Raw genomic sequence first — 14,953 nt, 5'->3', positions numbered from 1 at the left:
CCCTGTCCACAATGGGCAGCTATAGCAATCTAACAGTTAGCTTAACCATACAAGAATCAGAATGAGCTAATCTCAATCTTTTTAGGGATAGTTAGTCAAAGAGAAGGAAGTCCGCCAAGGCATGTTTGCTAACCTTTGACTAGGAGTTTAGTACTGCAGCTTGCCCTGCCAGCAGGGTTCTGTGCTTCACATATGTAATCTCCACTATCGTCTGCACCAAGATGCCTCATTTCAATGACTGCCACAGAATCTGTGAATGACATCTGGAATTTTTCGCTGGCATGGACTTCAGTGTCATTTCTGTACCATACCACTTTGATTTCCGGAGAGCCACTGATTTTACATTCAAGTCGTGTGGAGTCGCCCTGTTTAATCACTTTAGACGGGTCTAGCTTCTTAATGAACTTTGGAGGTTCTGGGAAACGGAAGAAAAATGAAAGCAAGGTAAATCGGAAGAAAAGAGGGACTGTGTTGAAAGGTATATAGAATAAGAGGGGAGAGAAATCTAAAAGGGCGCTTAACTTCTAGTTTTAGCAATGCAGGAAGAAAAGTAGCCCAGAAACATTTACACAAAAGACTGCAGAAGACAATTAAGAAAAGAGCAACACAGAACACATTAGCACACCTGTCATGCTCAGTGTGGTTGTACAAGAATCGCTGCCAACATCGTTGGAAACTTGGCAAGTATAGTTTCCACTTTTTGATACATCCACAGAATAAAGATTTAAGAAACCAGTTGACCCTTCAATCCCAAATAAACAGTTAGGTCCAGACACAAGTTCTAAATCTTCTTTAAACCACTTTATTTTAAAAGGCGGTGTTCCCTTTAAAGATGCCTTAAATTCCACTGTTGAATCAGGTATAGCTGATTGACTTTCTGGTTTTACCAAGAAGCTTGGTGGCTCTAAAGGTTTTAAGAAACAAAAGAAAACTAATTAGGTTCCGGCGCAAGAAATATGGCCTGGCAAGCCACAGCAAACCAATAAAGAGAAATAAAACATGTGTCAAAGTTAATAAGAAAAGAAAGGTTCTATATAGATAACATTAAATGGGATCTACATTCAAAGATATTAAGATAATGATGTGAAGTTGAAGAAGATTTATATTTTAATACAGTGTATAGAGAGAAGATAGAAATCCAAACCTTTCACAGTTAAGATGGCGCTACATGAGTCACTTCCTGCAACATTTGTTACGCTGCAAGTATAATTTCCAGAATCTGTCAACTCTAGGTAATTAACCTCGAGCGATACAGTGTTCTCATGGCACAGATGCCTGTATTTTGCACTCTCGGGTATCTCTTTTCCATCTTTAAACCATTTTGCAGTAATTGGGAGTGAGCCAGAGACTTTGCACTCCATATGAATAGATGATCCCAGAATTTTATCCATTTTTGGCAATTTTTTGGTAAACGAAGGAGGGATTGCTTGATCTGCCCAGAAAGGAGGGAAGAAGGTAAGTAGCATCAGATTCCTTGCTTTAGTCATTCTTCTTCATGAAAAATACACAGGCAATTAAAATGTTGATTGAAAAAGAACATGCTCCATTTTGACCAAACAAAATACAAACCTAGTACAGACAAAGTAGCCTCACAGGTGCTGCTTCCAAACTCATTTTCAACCTTAAAGGTGTATGTGCCGCTGTCCTCCTTCATAATGGACTCAATCCTGAACCTAGCCACATTATTGTCAAAGCTCATGGTGTAATATCTGCTGGGCATGAGTTGTTTGCCATCTTTGGACCATTTTACTTGAAGTTCTGGTGTTCCAGCCACAGTGCATTCTAGAGTGACTGGGTCTTTCTCCGTAACTTTAATTGATTTAGCTTTTTCTATGATCTGAGCAGGTTCTGGAGTAAGAATAAAAACACAAATATATTGAAGTCTTCCGATGAGTAACCGGCAGAAGACTGGTGCTTACTGAGGAATCAAAATAGGAATCAAAACTCACAAACCTTGCACTAAAAGTAAAGCAAAACACTTCTCAACTCCTGACTCATTCTTTGCCTGACAGGTGTATCTCCCACTGTGACCGAGGTCAACATGCCTGATCTTCAGTCTCGCCACATTGTTTTCAAATGTAATGTGGAAGCTGTCATCGTTTTCAATTATTCTTTCGTCTTTTATCCAAGACACTGTTAAAGGCTGAGAACCAGCCACAGTGCATTGAAATACAGCAGAGCTCTTCAAAACAGCGTGGACGTTTTCTAACTTCTTGATGAAGGATGGGGGTTCTGTGTTTATTAAAAATATAAAAAAGCCGGAATGAAACCTGGGCAAGGTTTAAAATTTACTAAAGGAGGTGAGAGAACAAACGGAATGTTTCTTAGGCTTTTTCCCTACTATGATTACTGAACTGACCTTTCAGACTGACTTTTGTGCTACAGGAACAGCTGCCCCCTTCATTTGAAATAATGCACTGGTATTCGCCAGCATCCTGAACATCACAGTTCATGATATGAAGGGCAAAAACAGATTGCTGATCAGTCATGGTGTATTTCTTGCTACTTCGGATCTCGTTGTTGTTCTTCAGCCAGGTCACTTCAAACGGAGGAGTCCCTGTGACTTCACATTCTAACACAGCATCGTAGGTTCTTACTACTTCCACAGGTTTTAGCTCCCTCACAAATGTGGGAGGTTCTAAAGTAGTAGAAGAAAACAAAGCAACCTCAGAAATAAGGGGAGGAACCCAACTGCATGGCTGAAGGAACTGGAAAAGGAATTCTTAGCAACTAACCTTTCACTCTCAGTTCAATGCTGCAACTCTCACTACCTGCGTCATTGCGGGCCTCGCAGATGTAAGTCCCGCTATCCTCCACTTTAGCATTGGAAACTTTAAAAGTCGCCATGTTGTCTACTAACGAGACTCCATATTTAGCATGGTCCAGCACTTCGTTCCCATCAAGGTACCAAAGGACACGGATTTCCGGTGTACCCGCTACCTGGCATTCAAAAGTGGTAGACTGTCCTTTTCTCAAAGCTACTACAGGGCTAGGCTTCTGAAGAAACCTAGGGGGCTCTAAAATAAAATTTAAAATAATTATTTAGAAAATAGTAATTGGCTTTAAAAAACACAAACCAACTAAAAAACTAAGGTAGATTGCAATCCTATGCACATACTTACTGTAATCCCCATCTAACACAGTGGGACTTACACTCAAGTAGACATGCATAGGATTGAGCTGCACAAATCGCAGCTGATAACACAGGATGTAAAAGTGCAGACCTTTCACAAAAAGAGTTGTCTTGCAGGTTGTTGTCCCGACGTCATTGCTTAATTGGCAGATATAGTTCCCTGAATCAGACGTCTTGGCTGAAAAGAGTTCCAGCACGCTTGAAGTGTCATCTTTGTAAACTGAGCGAGAAGCTCCCGAAAGGAGTTCTTTGCTATCTTTGAACCACTTTATTTGTATGGGAGGCGTGCCGCTCACAAGAGCTTTGAGTTGGACTCTGGCAGCTGGTACCACATCTTGTGACTGTGGCTTTTCAACAAAGCATGGGGGTTCTACAAAGAGTGGGAAGAAAGACCAGGAAAAGAAGGTGGTCATTCATTTTGGAACGATAAACAAAAACCAGAATCAAAGCAACGTGGCAAATAAGCCTGCCGCCTAGGAGAAAAAGTACAAGATGTCCAAACCTTTGACGGTTAAATGAGCACTGCATTGGTTGCTTCCAGCTTTATTTGTTGCCTCGCAGGTATAAGATCCACTATCTGCACCTTCAAGCTGGTTGATCTCCAAGAATGCCATGTTATCATGGAAAGAATACTTGTGCTTTTCACTAGCAGTTATCTCTTGGCCATCCTTGTACCACTGGATACTTATTGGGTGTGAACCAGACACTATACACTCAAGGTGAACAAAAGAGCCCTTAATGCTATCCATTTTCTTTAGCTTTTTGGTGAATTTAGGCGGTATGATCAGATCTACCCAAGACAAACCAAAAAGATAGATATTAGATTAGGATGCCACTTTGCTGGCCTTTGGCATAAAAAGAAAATAAGAATTGCAGTTGTGGCCAGCACCCACCAACCGACCCACCTCCAAGAGAAGAGGGATACACAATACGAACCTAAGACATTAATGCTAGCTTTACAGCTGCTGCTTCCGACATCATTTGAAACCTCAAATGTGTATTCGCCGCTATCTTTCTTTTCGGTAGAAACAATCTTTAGCATAGAGACTGTATCGGTAACACTGATTTTATATTTGTGTCCCAATGTCAACTCCTTTCCATCTCTGAACCACTTGGCAGTAATATCTTTTGTTCCTGAAAATCTACACTGCAGTGTGGCTGGGTCGCCTTCCGTGACATCAATGGAAACAGCTTTATCAGTGATGGTGGCTGCCTCTGTGATAAATACAGGAGCAAATATGAGTCTGGGTGACTTGAAGTGTAGACGTTAGCAAAACACGATGCTATAAATTAAGGAGGCGGGAGGAAGCTCTACAAACCTTTTACTGTTAGTAAAGCAGAACATCTTTGGATTCCAGCATCATTTTTAGCCTGGCAAAAATATTTCCCATCGTGCTTCACTTCTATGGCCCTGATCATAAGAGTGGCCACATTGTTCACAAAGGTCATTTTGGTGTTATCGTCTTCAACAATGTCATCATTATCTTTCAGCCAAGAGACTGTTATAGGCATGGAACCTTTAATAGTTGCTTGAAATACTATTGTGCCTCCTCTAAGTGAGCTAATGTTCTCAATCCTCTTCACAAATTGTGGGGGTTCTATTGAAAGAATAGATGCCTTGGTGAGTATTAGCCTCAACTAAACATCAGAATTAAATTATTATATTTTCCAGGCGGTACTGACCTTTCAGAGCCAACTCAGAGCTACAGACACAGCTTCCTACATCGTTTGTTACCCTGCACTGGTATTCTCCTGCATCTGAAGAGTCAAACTTGAAAACCTGGAGGCTAATCAAGGAATTCTCAATGCTTATTCTGTGCTTTCTACTGCTCCTCACAGGTTTGTTGTCCTTTAACCAATAGACCTCAAATGGAGGGGTACCTAAGACCTCACATTCCAGTATCACATCTGAGTCTTTTAACACTTCCCTTGGTTCAAATTCCTTGACAAAGTAAGGGGACTCTATAGCACAAGACAGAAAGAAAGAGTGAGGGTTGTTAATTGGTTCTGGGACCTTTAAAAGGCTTGAAAGACTTGCTGAGAAAATTGAGTGGAGGGGTACTTGCACACACCTTTTACAACCACGACACTACTGCAGGTATCTTTCCCAGCATTATTTTTTGCCTCACATGTATATTCACCACAGTCTTCAAGAGTGACATCCAGGAGTCTGAGGACTGCTGTGGAGCCCACCAAAGTCATCTTGTGTTTGGCACTGTCTTTAATTTCCCTGTCATCCTTGAACCAAGAGATTTTAATTTCAGGCGTGCCTGTAACTTTACATTCTAATTGGGCGTATTCTCCTTTCTTAATCAACTGCGACGGCTCAAGTCTTTCCACGAAAGTAGCAGGTTCTGTGGAATTAAAGAATGTTATTAAGAAGAGTTGTAGAAAGAGGTTAGGGAAAAATAAGAGGCACCTCAAATCGTCACCCAAGCATATCATCATAAGAGAAAGAGTTGTGCAAACCTTGGACAAACAAATTTGCACTGCATGAGGCTGAACCAGCCGCGTTGCTGACTTTGCAAGAATAGGCGCCTGAATCAGCAGGTTTCACAGCGTAAAGCTCCAAGTAACTCGACAAAGCTTCTGTCATGATGTAACAAGCTCCGCCAGTTGTTAGCTCAGCATCACCCTTAAACCATTGCACAGAGAGTGGCGCTGTTCCCTTAAATGTACTCTTCAAACGCACTGTTGACCCGGGAGATATTTCTTGAGACTCTGGCTCTGTCACGAAGCTAGGTGGCTCTACACATTGTTTGAAAGAAAGAGTTGGAAAGAATCAGTAGTGCAACTTAATGTAGTGAGGAGTTAAAAAGGGGGTGGGGAAAGAACGGTTAAAAGAGATACTGAGAAGAGAATGCAAAAGAAGATGTCAAACCTTTTATCGTTAAAGTTCCATGGCTTTCCTTGCCCCCTGCAGAGTTAGTAGCTCTGCAGGAATACACTCCTGCGTCATTGGTATCCAGGTGTTTGATGTCCAAAGACGCTGAACCTTCTTCGTAGCGTATTGCATACTTGGCACTGGCAGTGATCTCTTTGTCATGCTTAAACCAAGACACTTTTATTGGAAGAGAACCTGATACTTTGCAGTCAAAGTGGCAGGAGCCACCAACCGCGCTATCGACGTTCCGCAGAGGTTTGGTAAAGAACGGAGGAAGGGTGCGATCTGTTCCAAGGCACAGCAAAGAAAAGAAAACCAATATATATCAAAAAGAGTGTTTTAGGAGTGTCCCCTCCCACCTCCCACCTTCTAATTGTTCTACCATCTAAATCGCAGTAGCGCTACTGGATTACCAACCTAACACAGTAAATGAGGTGGTGCACGAACTGCGTCCAACATCGTTTGAAACTTCAAAGGTGATTTCGCCAGTATCGTGCAATTCAGCGGTGTAGAATTTCAACTGAGCAACATTGTTCTTAAAACTGATTCTATACTTTTTGTTAGAAGCCAGAGGCTTTCCGTCTTTGAACCATTTCGTTTTGAGCTCTGGAGTGCCTGCAACAGTGTATTCCAGAGTTGCTGGGTCCCCTGCCGTCACCTGAATGAATTCAGCTCTCTCAACAATGGTAGCAGGCTCTATAACAGAATTAAACAGTGGTCATTATAGACCTAATGCGAACAATATGCCTGTGTATAAGAATTGTGTGATCTTAAAGTGCTCCTACACTGACCTTTAACTGCTAATTCTCCAAAACATGTTTGGCTTCCTGCATCATTCTCAGCCAGACATGTATATTTACCACCAGACCTAATCTGGACATCTGTGATTTGCAAAGTTGCAATGCCATTTTCAAAGGTCACTTTGACTTTGTTATCTTCTTTAATAATATCTTTCCCCTTCATCCAAGTGACAGAAATAGGAGCTGAGCCTCTCACAGCTGCCTGTAAGAAAACTTCATCCCCAGCGAGTGCAGTAACATCTTCGATTTTCTTAATGAAAGAGGGAGGTTCTAATTTGAAAAAGAAAGAAAGGAAGAAAAACCCTTATCTATCATTGCATCATATGGTGCTGCATTTAAGGCTTTTTAAAGAAAATAAATTGCCTTCTGGATACAATGGCAACGTCTTTTATGGATTACTACCTCTGAATGTTAGGGGAAAAATTACCATTTCAATCTGGAGAGGGAGAAACCATTATTTGTTGAGCAATAAGTAAATGTCTTCCATTTGACAGCAGGGAAATTAATCCAGGTGAAGTAGATGTGAGGAACCTGTGGCACTCTAGATATGGTACTCCAACTCCCACCCCATTAGCCAATGGTCAGGAATTATGGGGTCCAACAACATCTGGAAGGCTACAGTTTCCCCATCATTGATGTAAACCAGGAGTGGAAAACCTTTGGTCCTCCAGATGTTGATGAACTACAAATTGGTCATGCTGACTGGGGCTGATGGGAATTGTAGTTCAGCAACACTTGAAGGACCACAGGTTCCCCACTACTGGTGTAAATGAGAGGACTAGGAAGAGTAAAAGAGGAATTATTTTACTGTGTACCAAAGCTTGCTTCTCAGAAGGATGTCTGGAGTAGAGATTTTGCCTTTTGGCTATGCTTTATGTTGGAATCCCTCTGATTTGCATGACATTATACTTATCAAAGGAAAGGCTAACAGACCAATCATAGGCGTGCCTACTCAGTGGTAAGTCACATTGAGTTCAGCAAGGCTTACTCTTAAGTAAGTGTGTGGGAATGCTAAGAGCATTTTTTTTACATTGCCTTTGGGCTCCTCTTTCATTACTTGGTGGAACTTTGAGTACTGATAATGTGGGGGATGGGAGATGAAAAGATGCATTAGCATTGCAAATTAGAATTCTGACTTGGGTAGGTTTTACATTTGTATCACAAGCTGACAGAAGCAATAAATTCTTTACATATCATGTGTAGGGATGGGAAACCTATCAGTTCCTCTTTTTTAAAAGTCTTAAATTGAGTCCTCACATTTCCACATCAGATTGCAGTTTTTAAAAGTCCTCGTGAAAGTTTATCAGCATTTTAGTGTGAATTTCTTCTACCACACACATTTTTAATGCTGTTTTGTCCAATATTCACTATTTCCCAAAACTATTTTTCATTTCCCAGCTGGAACACTGCATTGCAAAATTCAGAGAAGTGTGAATTTTAAAGGATGGTGGTGTTCTGGTCCGCATATTCTTTTGAAAGGTAAGGTCACCTTTAAAAGAGAACTGAATTGACTTTCTCCCCCACACCTAAACATGTGTAAAACAGCCTCTTGCTTGGGAATTAAGCTCAATGAAATCTGTTCTCTGCCTTTATTCCTGCGTTCAAGAATATAAGAAAAGATTCCAAGATGCAACAAGAAACAGAAAGAGAAGGAAAGGAGACAGCTAAAAAAGAAAAATTGGTTTCCACGAAAGAGTTATTTTCTCCTTTTGTACATGTTAAAAATAGGTTTTGTTTGTTCACTTGCTCACTAACCTTTCAGTATATATGTTGCACTGCAAACACATTTTCCAACTTCATTCGCTATGGAACATTCATATTCACCAACATCTGCACTATTAAATGAAGAAATCTCCAGAGAGATAAGAGACTTTTGGGAAGTCAACCTGTATTTTTTACTACTGCGAATTTGTTTCCTGTCTTTAAACCAACTGATTTCAAATGGTCCAGTACCAGAAACCTCACAGTGAAGAGTGGCATTCATTCCTCTCACTATGTCGCCCGGCTCAAGAGTTTTGATGAAAGTAGGAGGCTCTATAAAATCATCAAAGCATGAATAAAGAATTAGTGAGCGATAGTACACTTGCAACAGAACAGAGCACCTTGAAAAGAAAGCACCCCTGGGTTTAAGAACAAACCTTTGACAACAATCTCAGTACTACAGCTGTCACTGCCAGCATCATTAGCTGCTTCGCACGAGTAACTTCCACTGTCATCAACTTTCACATTGGTAATATCTAGCACAGCCACGTTATTGGCAAAAGACATCCTCTGTGTGTCGCTCTCTCTAATTTCTTTGTTATTTTTGTACCATGTCACCTGGATCTCAGGAGACCCTTTGATTTTGCACTGAAGGTGTGCTGACTCTCCAGGAGTCAACAAGTAAGAGGGGTCCACTTTCTTCAGGAACGATGGTGGCTCTAGAAGAAAAGTTCAGAAAGAAAGAAGCCTGAAATATAACACCTTAAGAAGATCGATTTGATAGGACGATTACAAAGATAAGCTTTTGAGAAGCATGCAGATATCTATCCAGGACAAAACTCCAATTCCCACCAATGTTCTTAGTTCTGCCTTTTATCATGGTAAACCAGAACTTCTCTAAAGAATCACCTAGGACGGAAAAATAAATAAACGACAGTTTTAGTCAACACTGGAATAAAGTTTCACATTTAAGGAAATCAGACAATAAGCTTTAGTAAAGACACAAAGACGAGTGAAAAAGATTGTAGCTTTTCTTTTTACAAAGAAACACCACACCACACTTGGAGAAATGTGCTATGATTAGCTTTTTCCTTCTCAATGTTACCTCTCATTTCTTCATTATTTGGAACTAACAAATCAGTTCCGTGTGGGACCGGGTTTACGCTCAGGCCACCAGGCCCCACCCCTGCCTCAGCGTGGTGCAGGATAGCGTCCTGCGTCATGTTGAGGGTGACCCGGCCACGCCATTTGCCAGGCGGCCAATCAGGGCACTGTGGGGGTGTGGCCGGGGCCCACTTAAACCCGCGGCACAACTCTGGCAGCTCCTCTTTGAAGCACAACTACTATAAATAAGAGGACATAAATGGCACCAAGTTTAGCAGGCCGACAATTTCCTTACCTCTGATTGTTACAGTGGCCGAAGAAGAGCTACTTCCAGCCTCATTTGCAGCAGTGCATGCATATGTTCCTGAATCTTTAAGTTTAGACAGAGGGATATCAAGTGATGCTATCTTGTCTTCAAAGCAAATCTTGTAATCTTTGCCTGGAGGTATTCGGGTTCCATCCTTGCTCCAGGATACTGTGACTTTCCTGTCTTCATCCACTTGGCATTCAAGATGTATCTTCTTATTGACTGCAGACTGAACAGACTGCAGTTCCTTGACGAATCGTGGTTTATCGATGACAGCTATTTCTGCCTGGCAGATGTCTGCTCCAAATTTGTTTGAGGCTTTGCAGGTATATACCCCCCTGTCATTTACTGTGAGGCGTGGAATCTCTAAACTGTGCTTATTCTCAGAAGCTGAAATCTTGCAATGTTCTGTGGAAGAAATGGCGGCACCATCCTTCTGCCACACTGTGTCGATTACAGGGGTGCCTGCCACTGTGCAGAGGAACCTGACACTCTTACCCACAAAAGTAGTAATAGATTCGGGTCTGGTTAGAAAGGTTGGAGGAAACGCTTCTGCAAAAGAAAGGGGGGAAAGTTGACATGGACTTGGCCAATACAGCAACCTTTCCCCCACACCCCAGCACCAAAGAAAGGAGACAGAAACGCTGTCTCCATATACACGCATTAAATTGCCTAGAAATAATGTGCAGTAAAGATTCTCAAGACTCAATATATCCAGGAAATCATTAGGATGATCTAGCAGTTTTAAAAGCCATCTAGCCAGAGTTATTTGTTATCTAAAAGAGCAGTTCTAAAAGCAATCTATCAAGAGTTATTTGTTATCTAAAAGAGCAGTTTTAAAAGCCATCTAGCAAGAGTTATTTAGTCATGAAATTAGGTTTACATGTGAGGATTTGAAGTGCATGCCATGAATTAACCAGCAATACAGATTCCAGTAAGATGAAAGGTATAGGCAATTATTATAGTAATAAAAAGGCCTAGGGAGAACTTTTTAAACGAGTGATGTCATTATGTATCCTTTATTCACTTCAAGATGGCTCCCATCACCCACTACTTCTGTAAGCATGGGTCTCAAAGAGTAAATAAAATGAACTGCATCCCAGCAAAATCATGATCAGACGACTCAGTTAGTACTATAGTCTTTTTGAGAAGCTTAAGACATTTAAGAGAGAATTATAGGTGAATATGACGGAATCAAAAAACATTTCAAATGCCTCTGGGCACAATCCATGCCCTTGCTGCATTCTTCTCTCCTCCCGACCCCAGTGCGAAATGCTTTAAGTGTGGAAGTTATTGCCTACAATCTCCTTCGCCAACTGCATTTCTTCCATCACTAGAGAGAGGTGCCTGTAGTGTGTGTGCTTGTACCAAATGGTGCACATCTGAAATGAACTAGAGTATTCCCTTTATTATTCGTGTTTTCCTCCATGCTTAAAAGAGTTCCAAAATAATATACAATAATTACAAATGGGTAATTTGACCATATCCTAAGTTCTGTTCTTTGACTCAGCTTCCGATGGAAATATATTTTTTGCTCCTGGATATGTACGTTGAACCTGGGGGCCAAATACCTGGTATTTTCTTCTATATCTATATGCACAGAAATGGAAATCCTTAGTCTGTTATTGGCCCTAGATGCATTTTACCACATACTAATGGTGAACGCATTCAGTTACCTAACAAGGAAGCAGCACAGGGTTCATGACTCGCACTTACCAGTTACCGTTAAGGTTGCTTTGCTGCTTACGCTGCCATACTTATTGGAAGCTTTGCAGCTGTATTCGCCACAGTCAACTACTTGCGGTCTCGGGATTTGAAGAGTGGATGTATAATTAGTGGTGTGTATGGTATACTTGTCGCCATCATAGATTTCCCGACCGGCTCTGTACCATTGAAACCGTACGTCTGGCGCCATCTCGATCTCGCAGGTGAACTTGGCAAGGTGGTTCACAGCGACTTCTTGGGACTCCAGCCTTCTCCTCAGTATGGGTCCAACTGAAGTTAAAAGTGAAAGAATAATGTGGTTACAACCATCCACGTTCATGTGGATATGGTAATACTAATAGCATGTATGGTGCTTATAAGTGTACATTCCAAAACACTGTTAATAAAGTGACCAACAGAAATGAGATGTGTGGTTTCATGAGCTATCCAAGGAAAGTGGCTGTAAAGAAAAATGGTTGTCAGAGGTGAAAGCAAACCAAAAGCAGTGCTCAGTCTACCAGAGGGCTACATACATTGCAGTGCATAATGGAACTCTGAAGATACTCTGATGTGCTACTTACTATTAAAGGCATGCAAACAACACGATATATAAAATTATACCAGGTTGTACCAGAACATTTTCAACATGAAAGGTGTGACATTATGCTAGAATGGTGCAATGACTTCTACAACGTGCTGTGCAATCTCTTGGCACGTCTACTCAGAAGCAAGTCTCATTGTGCTCAGTGGGGCTTCCTCCCTAGTAAGCGTGTTTAGGATTGCATCTTTATTGTAGCAATGAAAAGGAAAAGTGAACCAAGTTGCTCTGCGGATATGGGGATGAAAGTGCTCCTAAGACATGCACTCTTTTTTAAAAATCTGAAATTACAAATAGTTTTATTTAACAATCATCATTCATGAAACAAAAGTTAATTTTGTTTCAGTAGCAAAAAGTGAAAAATGCAAATAAAAGGTGTGAATAAGAAATATATTTAAAGAAATAAAAGTTCTAAAGAGGAAACAAAAAGTGAAGGATCTGTGATTAGTTTGGTGATGCACAGCTGAAGTTTATATACTTCTTATATCTGTATCCAAAATGATACTAGAGATACAAATATGTATATGTGTGTTCTATTCAGTTAGCAAATGAGTGAAAATAGGAAAGCAATATTTTATCCCCATATTCCAACCTCTTTTTACAACTGTGAGTTTCGCGGCTGCTGTTGTTTTTCCACCTTCATTCAGAGCCTCACAGGTGTATTCTCCTTGATGCACTTCCTTGAATGCTTGGTTGATTACTAGTGTGTATGTGTCATGGTCTTGCAAGCACTTGAACTCATTTCCTGAAGATACCAGCTTATCCCCAAAATACCAGTTCACCACTTTAACATTTTCTATAATGGAAGTAAGACTTACACTGTCACCTTCTTCAACAACAGTGTCTATAAAACTTTGGCGCATGATGGGACAATCCCTGCTCACCAGACTGTCTTCTCGTTTGCTAGCCTTAACTACATGTGCCTCCCCTTCATTTTCCTCAAAAAGTTCTTCCTTTCTCTCTTTCACTTTTAGAGCATCTATTAACCTCTCAACTGGGGCTGCTGCTACAGGAATATCAAGGGTGAGTGTGGTTGTACCTACATCTTTAATGTGCTCACTGAGAGCAATAGTTTGGACTTCTTGAATAGACACAAGTTGCTCCTCCTGTATTTCTGATTCAGTACTCAGGTAAGCATGATGTAGCTCAGGTGAGCCAATAATATTACTGACAGATTGTTGCTGAACAGGTGTCTCAGTTACAGTAGCAGACTGCATTAGTTTGGAAGGTGAACAAGAAGCAAGCAACTTGTGGTGTTTAGGTTCTGGTATGGCACTGGGTTCCTCTGCTGTCAGAACATGTTTCTCATCATAAATAATGGAATGAACAGCAGCTTGCAATTCGCTTTTGAAATCAGCTGTCTGAGAATATATTCCATCTAGAGAGAGAGTTATTTCTGCAGTATTGGAACTTTCCAAGATTATAAGGCAAGTGCATGTTGCATGTTTAGGTTCTTTGATCACTGTTACAGTTTTTAATTGAACGCTCTCAATATCATCGAAAGCATCGAATGGAAATAAGTGCTGTTCATTTGTCAGAGCTACTTTCAGGGCCCTTCTGATCTGAGCCTTTATATCTAAGCTACAACATACTGGAGTCTCAGCTGCAAGTTCTTGTTCTTTCCGAAGCACTTTGTTTTCCCATGTTTCAGGCACATCCATAAGCAGCCCCAGTTGCTTCTGGGCCTTTACGTTCTCAGCATCTGGCCTTGTGATCTTGTCCAAGTGCTCTTCCTTTAATGGCTGTTTTTCCTCCAATGACATTGGGAGCCTGACTGACTGACCTTCTTGGATGCGGGCTGCAAATTCTTGCTCTGTGGCTTCCAAGAGATCGATGCTCTCTATCGGAACACCTTGCTCCTCAACGCAGGTGGATTCTGAAGGCAACCTGGGCTCAGACATCACCTCACAACTCATGGCCTGAACAGCCTCAAATGGCTCAGCATGTCCGACATCCAAAACCCTCTCTTCAGTCACATCAGATACCTGCATCACTGTTTGAAAGTCTTCCTTCCTCAGGGTAGCTTTCTGCTCTTTTCCTGCTTCGGGGAGGATTTCCTCTTTGGGCAGAAGCATCTCCTCAGCCACAGTGGTCAGACACTTACGAAGCTGAGGCTCTGCTATAGCCACAGGGCATTCTCCAGCAATGCCACTCTGAAAGGCCTCTAGGGCCTCGGCAGCTATCTTGTTTTTTTCCTCAGACGCCACAGCACGTTTGAGCATTATTTCAGCTTTCTGCAAAGCATTTTGGGATTCGGGTTCTTGTACAGCCAAGATGCCTTCCTTAGGCAACACTTGCTCAGTTTGGCTCGTTTGGAGATGCAACACAGAAATGGGCTCCTGGGTGACCTGAATGTTAACTGCCTCTGCCAGAGGAGGAAACTGCTTAGCATCTTCACAAGACGTGGAGACTTGTTCTTCTGTTACTAAGCAGTGTAGCAAACATGGGCTTTTCCTAGACAGTGCCTCATCTTCCAGGGGGACTTCAGAACTAAAATGCTCTTCCCTAGCAAGTGAGCCTTGTCCATGTACAACAGGCAAATGCAGTGGCTTTTCACCCTCTCTTTGTATTTCCGCTACCACTGTGCAGTCTAACCTGGGAAGGTCCTCAGTGTGTTCATCAAAGAGCTGCTGCTTTTCTTCAGCAACCAGAGCTGTTTGGACAAGCCTGTCCTGTTCCAGTGAGCCCTTCTGCTGATCTGCAATGGTTGCATCAAAGGCGG

General features: G+C 41.5%; 1 protein-coding gene across 1 annotated transcript in view; it reads right to left on the bottom strand.

Moving 5' to 3' along the window:
• TTN (titin) overlaps window positions 1–14,953 on the bottom strand; it is a 291,856-nt gene that overhangs the window by 200,254 nt on the left and 76,649 nt on the right. Inside the window, exons 44-64 of the mRNA XM_081202301.1 lie at window positions 11,646–11,924; window positions 9,918–10,481; window positions 8,956–9,237; window positions 8,573–8,851; window positions 6,809–7,087; window positions 6,435–6,713; window positions 6,015–6,302; window positions 5,603–5,881; window positions 5,206–5,487; window positions 4,817–5,095; window positions 4,453–4,731; window positions 4,070–4,348; window positions 3,636–3,923; window positions 3,225–3,503; window positions 2,736–3,017; window positions 2,360–2,638; window positions 1,954–2,232; window positions 1,570–1,848; window positions 1,145–1,432; window positions 626–904; window positions 134–415 (exon numbers count right to left, since the gene is read on the bottom strand). Coding sequence (XP_081058427.1) covers window positions 134–415; window positions 626–904; window positions 1,145–1,432; window positions 1,570–1,848; window positions 1,954–2,232; window positions 2,360–2,638; window positions 2,736–3,017; window positions 3,225–3,503; window positions 3,636–3,923; window positions 4,070–4,348; window positions 4,453–4,731; window positions 4,817–5,095; window positions 5,206–5,487; window positions 5,603–5,881; window positions 6,015–6,302; window positions 6,435–6,713; window positions 6,809–7,087; window positions 8,573–8,851; window positions 8,956–9,237; window positions 9,918–10,481; window positions 11,646–11,924 — 6,183 coding nt within the window. The remainder of the gene's footprint in view (window positions 1–133; window positions 416–625; window positions 905–1,144; window positions 1,433–1,569; window positions 1,849–1,953; window positions 2,233–2,359; window positions 2,639–2,735; window positions 3,018–3,224; window positions 3,504–3,635; window positions 3,924–4,069; window positions 4,349–4,452; window positions 4,732–4,816; window positions 5,096–5,205; window positions 5,488–5,602; window positions 5,882–6,014; window positions 6,303–6,434; window positions 6,714–6,808; window positions 7,088–8,572; window positions 8,852–8,955; window positions 9,238–9,917; window positions 10,482–11,645; window positions 11,925–14,953) is intronic.

The sequence above is a fragment of the Podarcis bocagei genome, assembly GCF_964188305.1.
Source record: "Podarcis bocagei genome assembly, chromosome: 1".
Classification (NCBI taxonomy): Eukaryota; Metazoa; Chordata; class Lepidosauria; order Squamata; family Lacertidae; genus Podarcis; species Podarcis bocagei.
This window is presented reverse-complemented; position numbering and strand designations above follow the sequence as displayed.